This window comes from Jatropha curcas, chromosome 7, assembly GCF_041381405.1.
Source record: "Jatropha curcas cultivar XTBG-Jc1 chromosome 7, XTBG_Jcur_1.0, whole genome shotgun sequence".
Classification (NCBI taxonomy): Eukaryota; Viridiplantae; Streptophyta; class Magnoliopsida; order Malpighiales; family Euphorbiaceae; genus Jatropha; species Jatropha curcas.
Window position 1 is genome coordinate 26136597 of NC_143157.1, and position 24491 is coordinate 26161087.

The 24491-nt window shown below is 34.9% G+C and overlaps 4 protein-coding genes and 1 non-coding gene across 7 annotated transcripts; 3 read left to right on the forward strand and 2 right to left on the reverse strand.

Moving 5' to 3' along the window:
* Window positions 1-284: 284 nt before the first annotated feature.
* TRNAM-CAU (transfer RNA methionine (anticodon CAU)) lies at window positions 285-369 on the forward strand. Its single transcript is given in 2 exon segments — window positions 285-322; window positions 334-369. It is a non-coding gene; the product is annotated as a tRNA-Met (tRNA).
* Window positions 370-477: 108 nt separating this feature from the next.
* Window positions 478-2859, reverse strand: LOC105650363 (RNA-binding protein). 2 transcript variants are annotated; one of them, XM_012237252.4, is made up of 5 exons: window positions 2692-2859; window positions 2452-2572; window positions 1814-2129; window positions 937-1005; window positions 478-792 (listed from the first exon to the last, which is right to left on the reverse strand). In XM_012237252.4, the coding sequence occupies exons 1-5, from the start codon at window positions 2769-2771 to the stop codon at window positions 671-673; spliced, it is 708 nt and encodes a 235-aa protein (XP_012092642.1). In that variant the 5' UTR covers window positions 2772-2859; the 3' UTR covers window positions 478-670. The 2 variants fall into 2 exon arrangements, with proteins under 2 accessions (XP_012092642.1, XP_012092641.1); XM_012237251.4 differs by having other exon boundaries at window positions 937-1062; window positions 2692-2853.
* A 656-nt stretch (window positions 2860-3515) lies between these two features.
* On the forward strand, window positions 3516-8190 carry CSLD1 (cellulose synthase-like D1). The gene is made up of 6 exons (XM_012237254.4): window positions 3516-4233; window positions 4304-4733; window positions 4821-5198; window positions 5697-6072; window positions 6569-6965; window positions 7076-8190. The coding sequence occupies exons 1-6, from the start codon at window positions 3632-3634 to the stop codon at window positions 8022-8024; spliced, it is 3132 nt and encodes a 1043-aa protein (XP_012092644.1). The 5' UTR covers window positions 3516-3631; the 3' UTR covers window positions 8025-8190.
* Window positions 8191-8351: 161 nt separating this feature from the next.
* Window positions 8352-18267, reverse strand: CTF18 (P-loop containing nucleoside triphosphate hydrolases superfamily protein). 2 transcript variants are annotated; one of them, XM_020685761.3, is made up of 23 exons: window positions 17622-18267; window positions 17272-17333; window positions 16908-17045; window positions 16526-16801; window positions 16273-16359; window positions 15747-15848; window positions 15599-15664; window positions 14835-14945; window positions 14679-14740; window positions 13628-13672; window positions 13443-13516; window positions 13141-13208; window positions 12622-12690; window positions 12435-12529; window positions 12266-12347; window positions 12112-12190; window positions 11913-12000; window positions 11668-11821; window positions 10844-11035; window positions 10695-10757; window positions 9603-9904; window positions 8953-9058; window positions 8352-8698 (listed from the first exon to the last, which is right to left on the reverse strand). In XM_020685761.3, the coding sequence occupies exons 1-23, from the start codon at window positions 18121-18123 to the stop codon at window positions 8645-8647; spliced, it is 2877 nt and encodes a 958-aa protein (XP_020541420.1). In that variant the 5' UTR covers window positions 18124-18267; the 3' UTR covers window positions 8352-8644. The 2 variants fall into 2 exon arrangements, with proteins under 2 accessions (XP_020541420.1, XP_012092645.1); XM_012237255.4 differs by having other exon boundaries at window positions 10695-10754; window positions 17622-18266.
* A 2082-nt stretch (window positions 18268-20349) lies between these two features.
* On the forward strand, window positions 20350-23721 carry VAMP726 (vesicle-associated membrane protein 726). The gene is made up of 6 exons (XM_012237256.4): window positions 20350-20475; window positions 20693-20927; window positions 22442-22583; window positions 22677-22797; window positions 22937-22999; window positions 23246-23721. Exons 2-6 carry the CDS (start codon window positions 20738-20740, stop codon window positions 23387-23389), a joined length of 660 nt encoding a protein of 219 aa, XP_012092646.1. The 5' UTR covers window positions 20350-20475; window positions 20693-20737; the 3' UTR covers window positions 23390-23721.
* The last annotated feature ends 770 nt before the right edge of the window (window positions 23722-24491 follow it).

Below are 24491 nucleotides of genomic sequence, written 5' to 3' on the forward strand. Positions count from 1 at the left end.
ACGTATTGTTGATATAGATAATAAAAGGAAACATTTTGTAGGGTTGAAAGAAGCTCTTATGATTATTTATTTTGAAAATGTCAAAAAAAAAAAAAATGATTATTTATTTTGAGTTGCTAGTCCATGGGTCAGCAGGGGTGGTGGCGCAGTTGGCTAGCGCGTAGGTCTCATAGCTATAGGGAAATCCTGAGGTCGAGAGCTTCGAGCCTCTCTCACTCCAATTTTGTTCTGCGCTGTGGCTTTCTTTGGGTAACAGCGGGATAAATTAAGACTACACATCCGGAGGGGTGGTGGCGCAGTTGGCTAGCGCGTAGGTCTCATAGCTATAGAGTAATCCTGAGGTCGAGAGTTCGAGCCTCTCTCACCCCAATTTTTTCTGCCCTCTTGCTTCTTTTTTTTTTTTTTTTTTGTGAAGCTACTCATCTTCAATAAGAAAAACAATACCAACAAAATTTGTTGGTAAATTAAGTCGTGTGCTTAAATAAGTGACTTGAATGATAAAAAAAGAAACAATAAACAAACATATGAAGTTACAACTTACAAGATCCAAAGTATGCTTATGACAGCCTTGTGAAGATACAATGAAGAGCATTTGAAATAAAATAAGCATTCTCATTCTCTAGTCTAGCACATATGAAGTTACAAACATACCATAACAAAAAGGATGAAATTAGTGCCACTCTATTCCTCCAAATGTAGTAGAGCCCACCCCTTCCCATATTTCACCAAAGCCTACCTCTTCACTGTCAACACCTTCCATGCCACAATCCCACCAGCCACAACCATTTGCATCTGCAAAAAAAGAGAATACTGAGGGAGCAGAAAATCTTGTCACAAAAAGCAAAATGCATACCTAAACAACTCCAACAGAAAATAATCAAGGCTCCCACTTAACAAAAGCCATTTTACTTCTTTCCACAGAATAAATATACTTACAGTGATTATAAAGAGGTCTTGCTTTTTTGTTGCTAAGGAATCTCTTGCTCCTTACTTTTTGCTTGGGCTCTGCACAATCTCCCAAAACTAAGGAATGTTTTCGAATAGCTTGCTTTCCATCACCGTCTTGCAAAATATTACATGTCAATTTTATTGAAGTATAAATGTAAGCAGCTGTAGAAGGTCCAGTTTCATCTAAGCTAATATCTGGAATTGTGGATCAAACTTGACTTTTTGCAGATCAATGTAGATTTAACTAGGTCATGCAAAAACTAAAAGATTGTATGTTTTGGATTAAAATTCTACAAGAAATAAGTAAAAGGTGGAATACTTCTATATATGTCAGGTTTGAATCCTTATTGTCCTGAATATGATAGCTATTATAGTTATCTGGTAAAAGTTCCTACAATGAAAAACTATCATATTTTATGGAGATGCTGTATTTTGCAACCTGTTTCATAGAAATGCATGACGTATTAGTTCTCAAATATATAAAACCCTATCACAATGAAATAATTTCCAAATGCTTAATTTCTTCCTGTTTCATCAAGTTCACTGGCACAACTCAAGATAAGAACTAGACTGGGGAGCAAGAACTTAGAGCCTACTAAATCATCCACCAATTTAAGTATACTTGTTAATTTTGTTGTTTGAGATGAGTTTTCCATTCATCTTAGTTCTTAATCTCTAGAAAGCAGAAACTGCTGCCTGCTCAGCAGTTTAGAATAAAACAATTTTCTTTTTCTTCATTTTTTTTTTCTCTCACATCCAAACAGAAAACTATAATCAATTGGAAATAGATGGAACCAGAATGAAAGTATGAAAAAACACAAACAGTTGAGAGAAACTTATATGTTATTGGACATAATTAACATACCTTCAAAGGGGTTCCTCCTTTTTCTTGTTTCTTGCTCATTATTTGAATTAGAAGTTCCTATTTCAAGAACATGAGATGAACCAATACCCAATAATGCGCTGGACGTCCCTATTGCACCATCAGCAGCACCTCTACCATCAGCACATGAACCTATGCCATCTACTTTGTCAGCACTAGTGTGCTTAAACTGCTCAAAAATCACTTGATCAACAACAGAATTCGTTTCTTTCTCTTTCTTTTTTATCGCAATCCAATGATCGATAGACCCACCATCGTCCTTAGGACCTACAGGTGACTTAAAAGGCCTTGACTTCCCCTGTCAAGAGTTAGTCCCTTAATCTTAAAACTCCACATCTTAAATTGAAACAAATTTAAACCCCAGATTTAGCCAAAATAAACTAAAACAATTCATTCGTATTTTGTTACTACGAGAAAATGCTAATAAAACATTGTTGTTTAAACGCAAACCAAAAGCTTCCACTAAAATCCACTTAATACCATAATTACTTTTAATTAACCAAAACTAAAAAATTTTGAAATATATAAATAACTAGAAAAACGCTTTCCAGGTCTCATTTTCTTTCCCTTTTAACGTATTTTTCGTGCAACCAAACAGAGGGTACAGAAAACAATCATACCTTAACTATTTTCGGTAGTACAGAATTAGTTTGCAGCTTCTCGTCAAGGAAATCAGAGAGTGAAATGCTTGAATTCTTGTTTAGACCCTTCTTTTGCAAATCGTCCTTTGAATCCTTCGCACTAATTTCGTAAACAAAAATAACCCAACAAAAATCATAGTACTTAATATCACTTAATCTTCCATTAGAAAAGGGTTTGCAAGAGAGTATTAGAAGAGAAGTTAGGGTTCGTATACTTACGAATTTGAAGATCCAAAGATGAATGAAGAAGGAATAGATCGCTGGCCAAAGACCCTAATTTGATTATGCTTTGATTTCATTTTTATTTTTTTGCTTTTTTCTTTTTTCCTCCCTCTCCTGTTCAGTTCGTTTATGCACCATAACTAGCTTCTGATATTTTCGTTTCCTGTGATTCGGCGCCAAAAGTTTGAATTCACGGTGAAAATATGTTTTAATTTTTCCCATATGTTTTGGCGCCAGCTTAAGAAGCCCAGAAGCCCATAACTGAGCAAGAATGAAAATGGGCTGGGTTTTGCGATTCTACGAGTAACTTTTGTCCATATCCTGCACGCTAATATATAATTATCATTATTCTTTTTTTTTTTAGTTCCTTATAAATCCAGTTAATATATACTGGATATTTGTTTTTTTTTTTACTTATTGATTTAATTATTTAATTTATAAATGATGTGGTAGACTTAATTTGCCTAAATATTTTTCTAGTTTGGCCAACTAGATTTGCTTCCAAGTCTTTGGGAAGTCTTTAGGAGGTTAATTAATACTTAATAGAGCTGTTTTTGGTGGGCAAACATTTTTTTCTCTTTTCTTTCCTACACTTTCTTTATATATATAATTCCCATTTCAGTAGGAGATATGTAAGAAATTATTTATTTGTTAACTATAAGAGCCTAAAGTACAGTTAGAGGCTAAGCTTAAAATAAGGGAGTAAAACTCTCTGCAGTAAATATTAAAATAGAAACAAATTTCAGACCATTGAACTCAACAGCTCAATTTGGCCTTTCTTCAACTAGCCATACACGAGACTCATCTAGTTCCATTATTTTCTTGTAAAATCTAAAAGAAATAATAAAAATAATAAATAATAAAAAAAATACCTCTCGTGTTCACCATTTCTGGTGTGCATGAAAATACATAATCTTTTCGAAACAAAAACATTAAAATGGCAACCTCATCATCCAAACAAAACGATAAAAACTTAACATCACAACCTTCAAGCGCTGGCCGCCCACCTCAGGCGGTAAAATTCTCCCGTCGAACACCTAGTGGCCGCATTACGAACTTGTCTCGCGACGACGATTTAGACATGACAAATGAATATTCAGGTCAAAATGATTATGCCAATTACACTGTTATGATGCCTCCTACGCCTGATAATCAACCTGCTGGGCCTTCTTCTTCTTCTGATAATAAACCTGATGGGCCTGGTTCTTATACGACAAGTCGTTTAGGGTCTGAGAAACAACAACGCAGTGGAGGTGGTGGCGGTGGTGGTAATACTGGCTCTAAATTGGAACGGAGAATGTCAATAATGAAATCTAGTAACAAATCGATGCTGTTGAGGAGTCAAACACAGGATTTTGATCATAATAGATGGTTATTTGAGACAAAGGGAACCTATGGTATTGGAAATGCATATTTTTCAGAAGAGGACGCTTATGGTCCAGATAATACGGGATTGAGCATGCAAGATTTCATGGATAAGCCTTGGAAGCCACTTACTAGGAAGATTGGGGTTCCTTCAAAAATTCTTAGCCCTTACAGGTACAAATTTGTCAACTTTTAGTAATAAAAGCGATCTTTATATTTGCTAACATAAGTTGTATATGAACAGGCTACTCATAGTTATCCGAATGGTAATTCTAGCTTTCTTCTTGACATGGCGTGTCAAAAACCCTAATCAAGATGCAATATGGCTATGGGCAATATCTATAGTTTGTGAAATTTGGTTTGCCTTCTCATGGCTACTTGACATTCTTCCTAAGCTTAACCCAATCAACAGATCAACTGATTTAGTCGCTCTTCGCGAAAAGTTCGAAAAGCCTTCACCTTCCAATCCAACCGGCCGGTCAGACCTTCCGGGGGTCGATATCTTCGTCTCCACCGCTGATCCTGAGAAGGAACCGCCACTTGTCACCGCCAACACAATTTTATCAATTCTTGCGGCTGATTATCCAGTTGAGAAGCTCACCGGTTACATTTCCGATGATGGTGGCGCTATTCTTACCTTTGAGGCCATGGCTGAGGCCGTCCGCTTCGCTGAGGTTTCGTACTTTCGTTACGTCTTTCTAAGCATTCGATTCAATTGAATTTAAAACATACACTCCACATTTTTTGTTTGTAAACGACAGGTGTGGGTGCCGTTTTGTCGAAAACACAACATTGAACCGAGGAATCCAGATAGTTATTTCAACTTGAAAACTGATAAAACCAAGAACAAGAAACGACCTGATTTCGTGAAGGACAGGCGGTGGATGAAGAGGGAATACGACGAGTTTAAGGTGAGAATAAATGGTCTGCCTGAAGTAATACGTAAGCGAAGTGAGTCATATAATAAAAAGGAGGAGAGAAAGCAGAAGACAATCGCCAAGGAGAAGAACGACGGCGAGTTGCCAAAGGATATGGAGTACCAAAAAGCTACTTGGATGGCTGATGGCACCCATTGGCCTGGCACGTGGCTTGATCCAGCTGCTGATCACAAAAAGGGTGACCATGCTGGCATCTTGCAGGTGATCTTCCTATATAATACAAAATGAACCAATAAATGCAAAATATAGTAAATTATGTTCACATTCTATTAAAGTAATACTCCTGCCAACTACCGGTTGATTTAGGGGAACGAGGCCGTGAATTCCTCAAGTAACATCCAGAGTTTGAATTCTAGTAAACTGAGGTAGGAGCGCGGCTCTTATAATTGGCCTCTGTAGAATTCAAAGTCACTGTGCCCGATACCGGGTGATTTATTAAAAAAAAAGTAATATTCCTTTGTCCCATACTTTTTATCTCACAAAAATTAATTATTTTAACTATAAATGTAAATTTATATGTATTTTTCTTCTTATACTCATATTTTAATAAAATTAGTGGGAATAACTTGAACAAACTAATGAAAAAATTTTATTGAAATAAGAATATTTTGATCTATACTAAGAAAAAAAGATAAAATATGGACTATTTTTATTAGTTTCGTCCACAGATATATTCATAAATTCGGTATTCTTTTGCAGATAATGAGCAAGGTGCCGGAAAGTGATCCGGTGATGGGTCATCAAGACGAAAAGAAATTGGATTTCACTGGAGTTGACATTAGAATACCGATGTTTGCATATGTGTCTCGTGAAAAGAGGCCTGGTTATGACCATAATAAGAAGGCTGGAGCTATGAATGCTATGGTTAGAGCTTCAGCTATATTATCAAATGGACCGTTTATACTCAATTTGGATTGTGATCATTACATCTATAATTCATTGGCTATGAGGGAAGGAATGTGCTTTATGATGGACCGTGGTGGTGATAGAATATGCTACATCCAATTTCCTCAAAGATTTGAAGGGATTGATCCATCTGATCGATACGCTAATCATAATTTTGTGTTCTTTGATGGTAATATTCTCTTTTGGGTTTTAAAATTTTATGCTTTATTGTGATGAGTTTCTTTTCTAAATGCAACCATTTCTAGGAAATTAAAGAGGAAATAAAATAAAAAGTTAAATATGAAAAAGAAATTACTTTTCTTTTTAATGTTTGAATATGCAAGAGGAAAATAAAGGAGAATAATTATATAAGTAGTAAAATTACGAGTTTAATTTTCACCTTTCAAAAAAAAAGCAAAATAAATAAGTGAAGAATTAATAATTTTCATTGTTTTTCTTTAAGAAAAAGAACATGGGATTCCATAGTTTATTTGTTAACATATTTCCCTCCCTTCCATGTTTTCTTCATTCTCAAATAAATAAAGAAAAAAAAAATATTTTACTTCTCAACTTCAAAAATGTTTTTCCTTTTCTTTTTTAACTAATTTATTTATTTTTGCACCTAATTGACATTTTCAATAGGCTTGTATATTGAACATATATACATTACATTACTACAAAAACAGGAAGTATGCGAGCACTCGATGGTCTTCAAGGCCCAGTTTATGTAGGAACCGGGTGCATGTTTCGGAGATATGCACTATATGGGTTCCTTCCTCCAAGAGCAAATGAATACACTGGAGTTTTTGGGCAAGTGAAGGAAAAGGTGCCAGAGTTTCATGGTCAATCGGATGATGATCCTGAAACTCAACCCTTGAACGCGCACCCTGACTTGGACATGCCAAAGAAGTTTGGCAATTCAGCTATGTTCAACGAGTCCATATCGGTTGCTGAATTCCAAGGACGGCCACTCGCCGATCATATTTCTGTAAAGAATGGCAGGCCTCCCGGTGCTTTGCTTGTGCCTCGTCCTCCACTAGACGCACCTACTGTTGCGGAGGCTGTTGCTGTCATTTCCTGCTGGTAATTGCTTTCCTAATTTCCCTTTCTGCTCCTTTTTTTTTTTTTTTTTTTTTTTTTTTTTTTTTTTTTTTATGGTCAGTAGTTACAAATATATGTTCATGTGAGAACAGGTTCGAGGACAATACAGACTGGGGAGATAAGGTAGGTTGGATCTATGGTTCAGTCACAGAAGATGTGGTGACAGGTTATAGAATGCACAACCGTGGGTGGCGATCTGTGTACTGCATAACAAAAAGAGACGCCTTTCGTGGCACAGCACCTATAAATCTTACTGACCGTCTACACCAAGTGCTCAGATGGGCTACTGGTTCAGTAGAAATATTTTTCTCAAAAAACAATGCATTTTTAGCAACCAGACGTTTAAAGTTTCTACAAAGAATTGCTTACTTAAATGTTGGCATTTACCCATTCACTTCCTTTTTCTTGGTTACTTACTGCTTCCTACCAGCACTTTCCCTTATATCAGGACACTTTATTGTTTCATCTCTCAATATTGCCTTCCTTTCCTACCTGCTTGTCATCACTATAACGCTAACTCTCCTTTCACTTCTTGAAGTGAAATGGTCTGGTATTGGACTTGAGGATTGGTGGCGAAATGAGCAGTTTTGGGTTATTGGAGGCACTAGTGCTCACTTTGCTGCTGTGCTCCAAGGGCTTCTAAAAGTTCTTGCTGGTATTGAGATTTCTTTTACATTAACCTCAAAATCTGCAGGAGAAGATGAAGATGATGTTTATGCTGATCTATACATGGTCAAATGGACAAGTCTGTTTATTATGCCGCTAGCCATTATAATGTCTAATTTTGTTGCCATTGTTATTGGGATTTCAAGGACAATATATAGTGTCATACCACAATGGGGTAAACTTATTGGAGGATCCTTTTTCAGTTTCTGGGTTTTGGCTCATATGTACCCTTTTATTAAAGGGTTATTAGGCAGGAGAGGAAGAGTGCCAACAATTGTGTATGTCTGGGCGGGCTTGATCTCCATTACAGTGTCTTTGCTATGGGTATCAATTGATCCCCCAACTGATAGTTCCAGTTCCAGTGGATCTGCTTAGATATAGTTATTAATAACTAGAAATTCATACTAATGTACTTTCAGATTTTCTTTTCTTCTAAGTTTTTTCCCCTTTTTAGGGGTGAGAGTTGGGGAATGGGCTCCAGAATCTAAACAGTAAATACTTTTTGTATTTTAGATGATGTAACTAAATCACGTTTCATTAAGATACTATGAAAATATGTACTGTATAATAATTTCATGTCATCACATATAGAGAACATGTAACATTGGACAGCTGGCATGTCAGACTGTTTTTCCTGTCGCCCAAAAAAAAAAAAAAAAAAAAAGCACTGTTTATGTTGGGATAAGGAGAGTGAACAAGCTATTCTTATTCAATAAATCTTTGGATTTTGCATCTCTGGCAAGGCAGACAGCAAAACATTTGGCTCTTTGAATCACGTTAAAACCTGATAAGTCGCCTCAATTTACAGAGTCACTGTTTGTTTCTACAAGTAGACTAGCATATGTTTAAACAGCATTATATAATCATATGAGCTATATACTGTTTCATGTAACTTTAATAATGTTAAAACAAAGAATATAAATGCATTATTATACATGAATCTGTGTTGGCATGAACAAATGGCACCCTCAATTTGCTCCAAGCAGTGCAAATAATCATAATAGAAACTCACGCATCCGAACAGGCCTTTTTACAGCATTTGTAAAACCCTGCAAAACAAAATGAGCGAAGAAGCTGGCATCATATTCTGCAATATAGATCCAATTTTTTACCAGGTACAAGTTAATTAGGTCTTGGTAGCAAAGACCTCAGAAACCAAATTTACAGTGAGATTAATGCCGGTAACTGGTAAGAAACAAGTACAGTGAATTTTTTTTTTTGTTATGCCTTTCGTTCATAACAATTAATAATATTTTATTGCATTTATACGTCAAAAATTGAATTCCCACTAAAAGTAACTTACCTCATTAAACTTAAATAGCAGAGGACGTGAATCTCTTAATAAGGTGGATGTACTTTGTACAGCAGTGTCAGTATTCTGAGAGCCTTTACCGTTCGATTTCCTAAACCTGGTTTGACAGGGGAAACATCAGCAACTGAAGGGATAGCTTGGAAGTTGAAACTAGTACCCTGCTTAAATTGAAAAGCTGAAAATGTGTTTTCTTCTTCATTAGCCACAGATTTTTAGATTACCATCACTGTAGGCATTATAAATTTCAATGTATTTGTAATATCAAAATAGAGAATAACAAAAATGATTCCACTGTATGCATTACAGAGACAAGCAGCTAAAAGACCGTGCGGAAGAAAAACACAATAAAACAGGTTGCAATCAAAAAGGCAGCATAAACGTTCATATCATCCAGAGTGTTCCTGAGATAAACACATGTTTTTCATCCCAATTTAGTCTATGAACAGTGGCTCAAATATAATTAGCCCTTCGTAGCATTCAAATGATAAAAGACAGATTCAAAAGAACTTCATTATGTAAAACTAACATTATTACTCTTGACACAAAAAAAAAAAAAAAAAGAAAAGAAAAAAAAAAGGTTCAAGACCTTAGGCTCTGAAATGACCGCATAAATAAAACAGATGCTTGTTAGGTTTTCATACCTATCAAAGAAGCTGGTAGAACCAGTACAAGGCTTCTTTGGTTTTCCTGAGGATTTTAGTTTCACATTTAACATTGCACTTCCACAATCCAAGCTTGATGGTATTGTGGTGCCATTAGGATTACATTGCTTTGTATTCAGTGTATTCTTTCCACTTCCAATTTTAGCATCAGACAAGGATGCCTTCTTGTTGGCAGATTGTGAGTCTCTATTAATTCTATCTGCTAAGTTAAGGTTTTCTTTATTGCACCCATCTGTTAAATGTGGAGATCTGCTTACTTGCAAAATCTTTTGCTTCTCAACCTGAAAGTCAAATTATTTCAAAGTTAAAATTCTAGTCCACCAAATTGCTAGAAAGAACAGAGAATTTCTGTGCATGGATGCAGAATGTGAAATTCCTTTAAATGTTAAGAAATAAGAATTATGATTATGCTAACATGAAAGATAGGGAGGAGAAAAACATAAAATGACTAAAGGTTTTAGATATGCTAGAAGAGTAATATGGTCTCACTTCTATTCTTAGTTTAATTTAAAGCAGTAAAATTTCTACCTTTCGTCAGACATTGAATTGGAATTCTAGAAAGATGCTACCAGGCCCAGCCTTCAAAACTCAGACTTGTTATTACCTAAAAGTGCTAATATTTGGCTAACATATTTTACTGGATTCTATACCAATTACAGCACTTAAAGGCAACAATATATTTTTTCTGTATGGAACAGAAGTAGCTGCTAATGGTGCCAGGATCAAACACTACCGTGCCTGGCATAGTCATAATAAATAAACAATGAACAAGCATCCTAACTCACTCTATGTCCAGGAAGCCACACATAATATGCTTGATTCAACAATCAATACAAGTGCCAACGCATGACTACTCTTCGTGGAACTTGACAGATATTTTAGATTTATGAAAGAAAGACCTCAAATCCAGGGAAACAAGAAAAAAGACAAGACCAACCAGTTGGTTCATCATACTATCTGGTGAAGAACCAATTTAGGCCCATTTTTTCCAGGTATTTTTTTGGATTCTTACAGTGGTGAAGCCATTATGAAGAATCTGCAAGTAAGGCATTAAAGTGCTATGTAGCTCACCTCATGAATCAAAACTTGCTTCACTGCTAAAGGAAGTACATAATGACCGGAATTATAGTCCTGCTTATTTCCAGAAAAATGACACAGACAAGAATGTGAGACAGCACAACAAATATAACCAATCATGCAGGTCAAAGAACAATGCAGACCTTAAAGTTGATGAAGTCACAGATGGGAGGATCGAAAGAAAGTGCTGTGGCATCTAAAGCTGCTTCATGTTCCTGGTCAGAGGAAAGATGATCAGATTTTACATTCTTGTATGTTATAGAATAGGACACCATCATGTTAACTAACTGAGCCAGATCATTCTTGTCTTTTTGTGATAACAAGTGCGACGCCACCTGACATAGAAAATCAAATGCTATGAGAAAACTGCATAAAAGCAATAATAAAAGTCATCCTTGGGAGCAAAAGAGATGTACAGAAAACACAGACATAGAAAAATAGGAATAATGACACAACAGTAGTAATGGTAATAATTATAGTAATCTGAAGACATGAATATTTTGCTTCTTGTTATTCACAAAATCACAGAAGTTAGAGCAATAAAAGCAATATCATAAAATTTACTCAGGAAGCCCTTAAAAGGCTGAATCTGACCGAAAACCAACACAATATTAAGTCAATGTTGGTGAAACTTATCAGAAGATTGGGCCTGCCAAAATCATGCAATTTTTCTTCTCTAGGCAAATACAAAGTCTTTTTTCCCTCTTTTTTTCCTTTTTTGAAATTTTTTTTCTCATCCCGCTCTCACAAAATCCGAAGTAGCATTAGTTGGATTGCTTTGTTGGATCATAACTTGAAACTCCTTCCATTCTTTTATCTTTTTATAGAACTTTGACAAAGTTAGGTATAGACAGAATGAGACAGAATGAAAATGGATACATTTCTGTGCAATATTACCAAATGAGAGAGAGAGAGATTTAAAGTGCAACCAACTGAAGAAAGATGTAAAGAAATACAAGAAAATTACCGGCCTTAGAGTTGAAGGTGACAGAATCTGTAATAAAGGTGAAATTGAATCTTCAACAAGGGACTTAATTGACAAATGCCTTGAAATACATGGTGGAATTTTGTTTTGCCAAGACCTCAAAATGTCCATCTTTTCCATCAATGATGTTCGGTGTCTGCAGGTTAACACAAAATGATGATCAGGAAAAGAGAATCTGTCACATTTGATATCAATCCCAGCTCAATTGAAGGTTGAACTAGAAGTACCTTTGATAAGACTTTGGCCACTCAATGTTTGGCTTTTGAACCTGGGCGACACAATGGTGCACACTAATTGCAAGAGCTGGTTGATAAGCTGCACAAAACAAAAACAAGAAAAGGATCTGAGAAACTTATAACTCAAATACTCTTCAACATTCAGAAATTATTTAAAAAAAAAAAAAAAAAGATTATCACATATATTTACCATGAAGGTGCATTTGCTGTGTACGCATAATTTTTTGGTGTATTAAATCAGAAACACAAAGACTATTGAAGCACTTGACCTGCAAATAAAATAAGTTAAAACATCTTGCTGGAATGAAAATCAGCTGAAATTTTTTTCTGCATTTGAGGCTTACTGTCTTTTGCATCAGTGGATCATGATAAGGCAGCTGCAAGATATTCTCATGAATCCCATCAAAAATCACATCATAATCACCACTGCAAAGTCAAGAGCACTTAAGCTAGAAAACCTGGGACTTAAACTGAGGGAAAAACATAAGGAGTTCAAAAGAATTTTTTGCTTACCGGTTAGATACAAGGGAATACAAAAAGTCAAATTCACTGGACATACTACCATAGCTAGATTTTCTCTCCCGCTTTAATTTTCTCTTTTGGAAAATCTGCAGAGAGATTAGCACAAGCGCATATAAAGATTGCTGAAAATGATTCGAAGTTAAGAAGCACTTCTAATGGAATGTACTCTTTATGTCACCTCTTTCCAGATGTCAAACATATTTTTCGACATGTCCTTTCGACCAACCACCTGAGAACCAATCTCCAGCTGAGGAAAAGTAATATAGGTTATCCCAGCACAAAGCAGCAAACAATGTTAACCAGAACAATACTGCCATATTGGTACAGCAAAATGGTAACTGTCAAAATTGAGTTACTGTTGCCTCAATGAACTTTTCAGCTATAAAATCAAACAAAGTTCCATGACCAATGAAGTACCAGATGTTGGGAGGAATAACAACTTTCATCGTTCCCTTTTCCTATGCATACTAGGTATGGTAATACACCCAACATCCATAAGCTGAAACAAAATGGGCAAGCAAGAAAAAAAAAACACACAACTTTTCATTCTCAATTGATTTATGAAGGAATTCCAAACTCTAATATCAAAAACAAAATCTTCGATATGCTAAGAGTCCTTTTATTATCTGGTATTAACTTGGGAGATTTTCTTGACTCGAAAAATGGATTAAAGCAATGTATCACAACAAAGGCTTACCACATTAAGAGTTTCCTTCTTCTTGTTGAGAAACTGGAGAGTGTTCAAGCACGACCGTATATCACATTCTGAAAAGTAGAACAAAAAAGTGTGAGCACAATAAGAAGAGGCCAAGAAAAACACAGTTATAAACTTGTCTAGGAACTGATTCCAACATTTTCCATAGCAAGGCATTTAGCACGTAGAAAACCAAAAATGCGACTAGAGGATATAAAAGACAAATCATCAGAGTTTCAAATTGTAAAATATCTTAATTCACAATAATTTTTTTCAGAAATGCTCAACAAAGAGATACAACTCACCAGTGTACTCCGCCAGTACAGTAAGAGCAATGGAACTCACTTTCATTCCCTCCTTGTTACATATATATTTGAGCCTGTAATAACCCATATTCAGGCAACTAAATAATTAAGGAATTTGGTGGAAACTATTGAACAAACTTGAAAATGTTTTAGCCACAAGAAGAAATGATTATGACAATCATCACCTGTTCACCACACGACTAACAGTTGGTTGGACAAACATATGAACCCTGTTAAAAGAGAAAGTACGCATCAACGTGAGGACCTTACATACTTCCAGAAAAATACAAATGAGTGACAGAATTCATGCAAAGAACCAACATATGAGGTTGACTCTGAGAACAACATACTAACACTTCTGTGATCTACTGATGTGACTAATGGTGCCTCGAATAATAAGCATACAAACAATGTAACCCATTTCAAAACCTACACTAGAGTACCTTTCCCAGATTGGCTCGGAGATACACTGACACGGAGCAAACAGTAACTACCAAAAAAAAAAAAGTACTGAATCAAGCCTTATTTGAATTCATAAAGCAGTCATAACCATTCAAAATTCGTCAACATAATTTTTAGCTTGAAGTCACATTCTGCATCTCGTATTTTGAACTTTCATTCCTTCTCAAATTAAAGCTTATCACTTCTCACTATCATTCAACAATTGGGGCAAATCCCAGCATACCCTTGTTGAGATGGATAGGCCAACCAGTCCACTTTCACTTAGGCCTTGGCCAAGTCAGTGAGGGGTCAAAGTTCAAAATAAGGCATTCTTTTAAGATGGACCTCATATGTTGACGTTAACAAATTATAAGCTTAGAAAGCTGTTTACTGGGCATAAGAAGAATTCGATACATGTAATACTTGTAACCAATTGTGTCTCACATAAAGTAATAACTTTTTGCTGCCATGTTTCTTCTGCAACTTTTGCCTATAAATCCTAATAATTCCACTTGAAAAATTCAGTCATTTGCATGCTAGAATCTTCATCCATGTCAGATCTCACCCATAATAATAGATCCTAGACTTGATTCAACCAAAAACGATGATGCATATCTTATGTTCCATAGAGCTCACCTTTCACCAAGATTAGGATGTTCATAGTTAAATATATTATATTCATGCCAGCGTTGAACACTATCAGTTGTTCTAGAATTCAAAAAGAACGCTAGAATTGCATAAGACGACTTTCTAGCATTTAGCAAAAGAATGTATAATGATATTAGAAAGACTTACTTTGCTATCTGACGTAATGGTCTCAAGACAGGTGCATACAGATCATTACATATGCAAATTACCTACAGAGACAGCCAACTTAAAAGTGATGCTTAGAAAGAAAAGGAAAAGGAAAATAAAGATTACCAAAGAATCCATGCACTATTTTAGACTTACAGGTCTTGAAAGGGACGTGGTTTTACGCCCCTTTTTAGAGGATGCCCTTCCAGATTGCTCTCCTTTAGCAACTTTTTCCTTTCCAGTATCTGACCTCCTTTCAGCAGACACCTGCATGAACCTAACTTATATAGTTGATGATAAAACCATAGACCTCTAAAACTTATGAGACCTCTAAAAAGATTACATTGAAAATGCTAATGAAGCAGATAGATAAAAGAATCAACACGGAAATTTCTGACTGAGATGCTTAAATCTATGTCTCTTAGATCTTATGTATAGAAACAGAACTAAAGCAGAAGTGGTAAATGATAGAGCCAAAACTGGTGCAAAGTGCAGAAAATGAGAACAAAGGATTTAAACACTATATCTGAATGAGAATATTCGCAGGGATGAATTAACAATGATTAAGATCTGATGAACTGAACTATGTCAGTGCCCCTGGAACATTTCAATTTGACCAATGAACTATATAAAAGGGCAAAGTGGAGACATGTGACGGGCAAGATGAATAGTTAGCTAGAGTAAAATACGTAAACAAAAAAGATAAAAAAAAAATTGTGTTAAAGACCAGAATTGATCAACAGAAAAGAGGAGACATGTGACGGCGGTGTGTACAAGGCCCGGGAACGAATTCACCACCGTATGGCTGACCGTTATCAACAGATTTTTTTCTTCCATTTGACTTTATTTCAGTAGTCATAGCTCGAAGTACACTTCGTAAAACAAGAAGAGTTCTAGGATAGAAAGCCATAGACAACTACCATCTTTAGGATAACCTCCACAGCGCCTTTGCCATCACCAAGAGCTCCATCTATTTCATCAATCACCTAAAGAAGGAATGGTTTAATTTGTTATCCAGTTCACATATTAGGAAAGAATAAATTCAAAACTTGGAAAAACATAACCAACCAGACACTTGGGCTTGGAGTCAGCCATAACAGAATTCATTTGAACCACATCAAGGATTTTAGATTCAATTGTAGATGATGATCTATCATCACTAGCATTAACCTACACAGATTCAAAACTTCTAGTAAGAACATAAAAGCAGTAACAAGATTTGAGAAAGCCAGCTGAAGCTTCAGGTTATAAACTTAAATATGATAAAGAAAAGACATAAAACTACAAATAGCATGTTAAGATTATGGCAAAAAATTAATATGATATTAAGAGATACGGAACATAAAATTGCTCAAAGATAATACAGAATCTATATGGCCAGTCGTACCAACATCGACCATAAAAGTATCCAATAACAGATTAACAGGATGAATTCCTCCTATATGACAAAGCAAAAGATATTTATTCTGGGTAATATGAAGGTGAATAAAATTGTTTGCTCAAAAACCAAGATTATATGGCCTTAAGCGATCAAGAATCTGTACGTGCGTGCACTCACAAGGCACATCTTAAAGTACAAGTTAGAAAACAAAACCTCCACAACTCGATATCCACAATGCTTAGCAGCTACATGTGCAAGCGTGGTCTTTCCAAGCCCCGGTGGACCACAAAGTAAAAGAATCTGCAATGACCAGAGCATTCGGTTATTAATGATTTCACTACCAGAAATTGATAAAAAGGAACAACTATAATGAATAATAAATATAAAATAAAAATAAATTGTTAATCCACTTTACATGACTTTAGCTATTGCATATCCACTTGAAATCTATTAATTTTTCTCTGACCTTCTGTTCTGGTGGACTGGTAAGCCTTGACCTCTTGCTCCATAAGTCCTGAATTCCTTTCAGGTTACCATTTTCATCATCCAAGTTCCTAGAATTTCTAAAATTTCCATTAGTCCATCTATTGTCTTTGGTCCTTCTAGGAAAAGTTGAATCAGAAGATTTTTTATGTTGAGCAACCGAAGAATGGCGTCTCAAGGCAGACAGAATATCATCTGATGTGCTCCTAATTTCAGATCCAAAAACACCAGAATCCCATTGCTTCAACCATAAGAGAACCTGCAGTACAATATCTAGAACTTAAGCAAAAAAGTCCAAAAACACTTCTAGCTCACAACAATTGCATTCTTAAAATCATTATCTTTTAGAAGCTTAATATGTGTACCTCACGATTAGTCTGTTCATCACTAAGGAGCTCGGTAAATGAATTAGGAGCATATTTGTCGACCCAAAGTTGTTCATGCACCACATGCATTTCAGTAAGAACCACATCGCTTTGACTTTCAGAACTAGCTTGCAATGCCTTCAGCACCAAAATAACTCATAAATACAAAATCTTAGTTTGCCTTTTTTTTGTGTTCATACTTAAGACAACCTTAACCCAATACTTCTTAGCATTTCAGCTAATCCCCGAGAAATTGCTAGAAAATTTTCATTTACACCATTTAATACCATGTGAAACCGTAAGCCAACCTCATCTTAAATGTATAAGCAAGTAATAATCACATATTATGTTCCATGATGTGTACCTTGGTGAAGGCCTCCTGCTCCAGTCTTTGCAAAAGAACATTGAAAGGCTCCACGGTAAGACCTGCAAAGTGGATATATTGCAAAACATGAACTACTTACACACATCTATAACTTTTTCTCGAATCAATTTAAATATGTCCAGACATGAAACAGAAATTAACGCGATTATCTATTCAACCACAATCTCCAACTTGAATTGCCACTCCTAATATTAAAGTGTGGTTAAAAAAACAGCAAGTTTTAAACCCAATAGTACTTACTAAAGCTTATAGTGATCCATATATGGAATCAATTTATTCACTGATTGTAATTCAAAAAATTAAAAAAGAACACAAACAAATCATCATACCCTTTGATTGCGATCTCACATCCAATTTCTTGGATCTTTCTTCCCTCTCCACTCTACATATCTTAGCATAAACCCTATCGCCACCACTTGGTGCCGTTACCGGAATAAAATCGCCGTCGATTTGAGACGCGTATCTCGACAAAACCCTCTCCTCCTCCACTTCTACTATCTCCTCCTCTTCTCCACCGTTCTTCTCCTGCGCCGGCGGTGAGTATCGGAGCCAATCCTCGTCAGCCTCTGGCTCAACATCATTGATTTTACTCCTTTTCTCTTCGGACGGGAAAATCTCTTCATGGTTCGGCGAATCAAGAACATCGGATCTGGGGCGCTTGCGGTTTTCAGTTGGCGGTGATGGTGACTGAGGGGGTGATTGCCCTTCCTCTTCGGGTGGATAGAGGTAGGAATTGGGTGAGGGCAGGTCTAGGTGGTATTCAGGTAAATGAGAGTTAGCTTCGAGCCATTCAAGCTCTTCTGGTGCAGGTATATCCATATCCATGTCCATAGGTACTGGATTTCTGGTTAGTTGTTACAGTTAGTGAGAGGATCGGTAGAAAGACGGTGCCTATGGCTTACTGATTTTGGCGGGAAAAATAGAGGAGATGGCGCGGCAATCTAAATCTCTGATTCCAACATTGCCCTTCGTTAGAAAATATGGGTTTTTGTTATTTAAAAGGGAAAGAAAATAAACGCCCGACCGCGGAAATTTTTGTCTCCCCAACAGAAACTTTTTCTTTGGACACAGATTGTTCTTGCTCGTTGACAACAAAAACTTTTCCTCTGTTCATCTCCAAAAATTTGTCCTTCTATAACTATCATCTCGAGAACACCTTACAATCAGATGATTTGTTTTCTTCAACCAACTGATTTTTAGTCATTAGATCAGTAATTTATTTATTATGCATTATAGTTCAAAATATTTTCATATCTCATAATTAATCAACCAAGTCTTACTTCTACAAAAAATGCAAGAATTTTGATTCTAACGGGGATGGAGATGGAAAAAAAGATGTATTTTGAAAAAAAAAAAAATTTTCTTGTTCATTCCAAATCTAATCCCTCAAACAATTTATTATTCATCTATTTCATTTCTTTTCCTATCTCAATTTTCCTCTCTTTTTTCTTTTTCTTATTGGTCCAGGTCTAATTTATAACTTCATGTTATATGATTTCATTTATGGATTAAATTAATAAAAAATAATTTTTTATTTAAAATGACTTTATTTCTGACCGTTCAATAAAAAAAAGTGAAAATAATTATAAAAAAAAATCCGTATCTCATTTATTTGCTCTATCCAATAATGAAATGATAAATTAGTATTTCATTTTCCATGAGTATGTCCTAAAACCTTTGACTCAATGTAATATTAATCTGGAAGTACTTCAAAGCAATGGAGCAAAATTAGAAGGGAAGTTTAAATCTTTTCTTGGGGAGCGTGAAGTGGACAGGTTGCTTATTTTTGCTTCCCTGTTCTTTCAGTTATCTTTCGTTGTTGACGGAGTAGCTTCCACTTCTACTAGAAGCAATGCCAGTAATTTCCAAACCTTCTTTTAATGAGAATCCCTTGGCCTCTTACGCATAAAATAATGATCGTATTCTAAATTACTAATCTTTGTTCAATTTTTAAGACGTTGAAGCATATTAATGTTGATCCTTCGTATTAATTTATCATTCCTCATTTCTCATGCATAATCATCACCATCCACCATATGCAAAGGGACTAACATTGACTTGTATTTTTAATTCACTTATTATTTGACTTTTTGTATTCATTTATTATTGCTTTGAATTTGGATAGTGATTTTTATATTATAATAAAAGCATAATTTTGAACAAATTAATTAGAGACTATTAATTCTGTTTAAGCAAAGTTAACAGCCATGTCATTTTCTTTATGGAAAGAACAAGAGTATCCAAGTAGCAATTATCAAATTTTACTGAGGGAAATATATATACATATAAGATACTATGTGATTTGATACTTTGTCATTTAGAAATTTTTATTTCTTTTTTTTTTTTGGCAAAGTCTATCTGATTCATTCCATATGTAGTTAAAGACATATGATATGTTCGATAAAATTAATTATTTTAGTAAATATATAGCTATTTGAATAACTTTTCATAGAACTCTAAAAATTAAACGCTGTATAAATTAATTTTTTATAAAACATAAACTCATGCTTAACATTTATTAGTTCGTAGTTAATGTTGCCAACATATTAGTATATCTTAATACAATATTCACATTTCCGTAAAATTAATGAAATAAATTATATACTGTATTCTTTTCCGTAAAAATAGTCTTATTTTTTTTCCTTTTTTTCACTCGTCACAAATAATCATCTCCATAGTTTTTTATTCAATCCATATTTTAAATGTGCATTTTTGTTAATAAATATGTATTACTAGAATTACTCTTAATCAAATCTTAAAATAAACAAAATAATTATTATTGTCACTTTTATTAGCTAATTTTAACTTTAAAAATGTAGATTATTTATATCTAATGAAAATATATATTATTATATAAAACAAATAAAAATTATGTTTAACCATATTATGCAGTATTTTAGATTTAGAAAAACAAGATTACACCTCAACCACAAATGTATTTACACTTGAAATCAATGACATTTGTATGGGTCAGATAATGATAATAATAATAATGGGTGGGTCAAAATAGAAACTTCCTATCTAAAAAATTTAAAACAAAAGACCGCGTGTGAGCAGCCGAAATTTTTAAAAATACTTATATTTATATTTTTTCATTCAATTTGATTTCTCGCTCTCCGTAATATGCCAAATCCTCATTCCTTCTCCCTCCGCTCATCCATTTTCTAAGTCTGCTTTTTCCAGGTAACTCTCTCTATCTCTATCTCTCCATTAATTTTTGTCCATCGTTAATTTACAATTCAATTAAAATAAAGCAACAAATAACAACCAACGAAACAAAACAAAACCATTCGCACAAGGAATTAACGTATAATAGTGTACAAAGCCCAATTCTAGCACATTTCTCTATTCTCCGCTCCGATCTCATCGTCTCTTCCTTTCTATCCGATTATCCTTTTAGGTTTAAGGTTCTGCTGTTTTCTCTACGAGATAAACAGAGGAACAGATGGGGCAAAAATCGCTGATCTACAGCTTCGTCGCTCGAGGCACGGTTATTCTGGCTGAGTATACCGAGTTCACCGGAAATTTCACCAGTGTTGCTGCTCAATGCCTCCAGAAACTCCCTTCTTCTAATAACAAGTTCACCTATAACTGCGATGGTCATACATTCAATTACCTTGTTGAAAATGGCTTCAGTAAGATTCTCTTACCTGTACAAATGTTTTTTTATTTTTTATTTTTTATTTTGAATTTGATTTGTGATCCGGATCAACGCTTGATTCTTCCTTAGAAGCACCTGCAAATTTTGTTTATTTGTGTATCAATTCTTTTGTTTCCTTGAATTTTGATTTGGATCTCTATTTTCATAGCTCTGTTGATTTTGTTGACTATTGCGTTGTCTGCTTTTTTGAGGGATCTGTGCGTTTGACCGCCTGATTGTATTGAAATCCAAATGTTCTTGCGTGTCTTGAATATTCAGTTTTGCGTATATATGGCATGCTATATATACACGGGCTACATTTTTCTCTTAGTTATTTTGTTGTTTACTACTTCTATTGATTCGCATTCTGATTTATGTGGAATATTTCTGAATGGAACGTATCGGGTTAACCTTTTCATGGTTTTATGTACTGGTTCTGGAAGGAAATATATCGTGTTTAGATATTGAAGTATGCTCTATTTGGCTGTTGGTCTTATGCTGAAAGATTCGAGGTTTTGATTTTCATATTTTATATTCATTTTTGTTTCTCATTTCTATTCCTGTAGTTTATGCCTTCTTAAAGTTCGAAAACAATGAAGAACCAATAATGTAAATGTGTTTCTTCTGGATGTTTTGGACGTTATACTAGCAATTAATTGCCTAATCATTTGTCAATATCAGAAACTTCGCAGAAATAACACTTCATAAACTCTGCAATGCCTTTGTGCTTCATGTGCTATTGAGATGGTTCGTATAGGGAATTTTTATTATTGTCTCTTTGAAGACCGGTTCGAAGTCATCCATGGGGATGTTTGACCTGGTTCTGCATTTTTGCCTGCTGAGCCATCTGATATGGACGGTTAGATAACTCTGGCTCAGCGAGGAAGGTGATTGGTGAATTGGTGATAGACGTGAGCATTGTATAAAATTTCCTTGGGTCCTAATAAAGAATCAGAGAACATGGAGATTATTGGTATCTATTTTACAAGCTGATGCTTTCTGAAATTGGTGTCTAAGATAGTTAATTTAATGAAATAAACATCGTGAAATCTTGATGCTCCTTTTTGTGGTGAAGCATTAGAGGGCTGGAAAATTTGCATGGGAAGCTTTTGTTGTATGGAAAAACGTGAATCCCTTTGCAATGGAGTGGCTTAATGTATACTGGGCGTTCTTACTTTATCCCATTGGTGTTATCAATCTCTTATGATTGATGTGAAAGTATAAATAGGTATCCCTTTAATTGTTTTTAGGATAAATGTGGCAACTGTGCTTATTTTGGCCATTGAGATATATATTGTGATTTTATTTTGTATTTTATTTTCAAAATTTTTATTTATAATATTTATGTTGAATTACCCTGTTGCTGAATTTTGTTGAATGGCGAAATGAATTAAGGGATGAGTAACTTGCATATGCTGGTAAATTCTTGGTGCTGACATGCTTTTCCTGGACTCAAAGTGAAGGATCCACTGTTTGATAATCACAAACTTTTGTTAACTCTGCTGGCAGCCTACTGTGTGGTTGCTGTCGACTCTGCTGGCAGGCAAATTCCAATTGCCTTTCTGGAGCGAGTTAAGGAAGACTTCAAGAAGAGATATGGTGGAGGAAAAGCTGCAACTGCTCAGGCCAATGGCCTGAAGAGAGAATTTGGGTATATGTTCCCATGTATTTTTTTTTTTTTTTCTTTTGTTGACAAATTTATATTCTCTCTATAAGGATTCTTGCTTATCTGTCTGTATTGTAGGCCCAAACTGAAGGAGCACATGCAGTACTGTATGGATCATCCTGAAGAGATCAGCAAGCTTGCAAAAGTAAAGGCTCAGGTGTCTGAAGTTAAGGGTGTGATGATGGAAAATATTGAGAAGGTACAGACAAGCCACTGGATTTTTCTCACTCTGGCATGCATGTTTGCATGAAAGCTTAACTGGATGGTGGTGACATCGTGAAAACTGATTATAAAGGTGACTTTGTGGAAAATTTTTAAGCAAATTCTCTTTTCTGCAGGTTCTTGATCGTGGTGAAAAGATTGAGCTCCTGGTGGATAAAACTGAGAACCTTCGCTCACAGGTTAGTTCAATGTCTAGAAAAATTCTCATTCACTTCTAGTCCCCAATTGCCTTTTCTTTCGACCTGGACTCTGGAAATCACTCAAAATATTCTGTCATCACCTGTATGAATGCTGAATGGGATGAGAAGCCTGAGAAATTCTCTTTAGTACTCGGATAGAGTCTGGTTGGCTATCACCTGTTTATTTCCCTTGCATTTTCTCTGATAGACTAATGTCGTTTGTTTAAATTGATGGTAATGTTGCAGGCACAAGATTTCAGACAGCAGGGAACTAAGATAAAAAGGAAGATGTGGATTGAAAATATGAAGATGAAATTGATTGTTTTCGGTATCGTCCTTGCCTTGATTCTCATCATAGTGTTATCCGTATGTCATGGCTTCAACTGTTAGTTTCTCTTGAATTTCATCTGATGTTAACCTTGCCGCCAAGCTAACTGGATTTTCCGTCTAAATTGGTTCACCTTTCTTCTGATGATACGTCCTGCAGATCTCTCTCTATGGGGTCTTTTAGGTTTCACCTTCCCCCCCTTATGTTAGCCTTTTAGGATGTGAGAAGGTTTGTATTTTGGATTGGTTGTATAGGTTATATGTTGAACTTCCCCTGGTAGATATTTTTCTTTGTTCTTATTATATTTGTTCAAGTGTAATGGAGGATCACTTAAATCCCTGCAGTTTAGAAAGTCCTCTTGAAATGCTGTTAATGTATCTTTCTTTTTGATCTATATTTTTCAAACTTTTCCTTATCTGTCTTTTTTATTCGTTTATTGCGGAATCAGAAAAATAATTCCTTAATCTTAGGTTATGTTTGGTACGATACAACCAATCATGTAATGAAATAAGAATTATATTATATAGCTGATTACATTGTTTGAGTAGATTTTTTTTTTTTTTTTTTTTAACTTTGTAATGTAATTAAGATTATATATGTAATCTTCATTACTTAAATCGATGTTATATTCATTACATCAAAAAATCTATGTAAAGCCATTACATTTCTTAAAGCTCATACCCATTCTCAACCACTACCATCGGTGCAATCACCACTCCAACACCACCACCACCACTCCTCCTCTTCCATCACCACACCACCACCATCAAATCATTATTAATTATTCTTTTGTATTGTTATAGAAATATGAAGGATGGAATGAAAAGTCACTAAAAAGATTAAAATACCATACTTTTATATTGTAATTTAATTTATTCAATGAAAATATATACAATTGTGTAAAAAAGAACTAATTTTCAATGACTTTAACGTTCATTTTTTTACATTCCATTTTTTCTGGCTTAATTTTTGTTTTATTTTCTAGTCCAAATAGTTTATAGGTCTAAATAGTTTTTAATAATTTGGTATAATGAATGACTTTTGATTCAAATATTTCTTTTATTATTATTATTATTAATAATATGGTGGCAGTGGTGGTGGTAGTAGAGTGGTGGTGGTGGTAGTGGTGGAGGTGGGGGTAGTGTGCTAATTACATGTATTTAC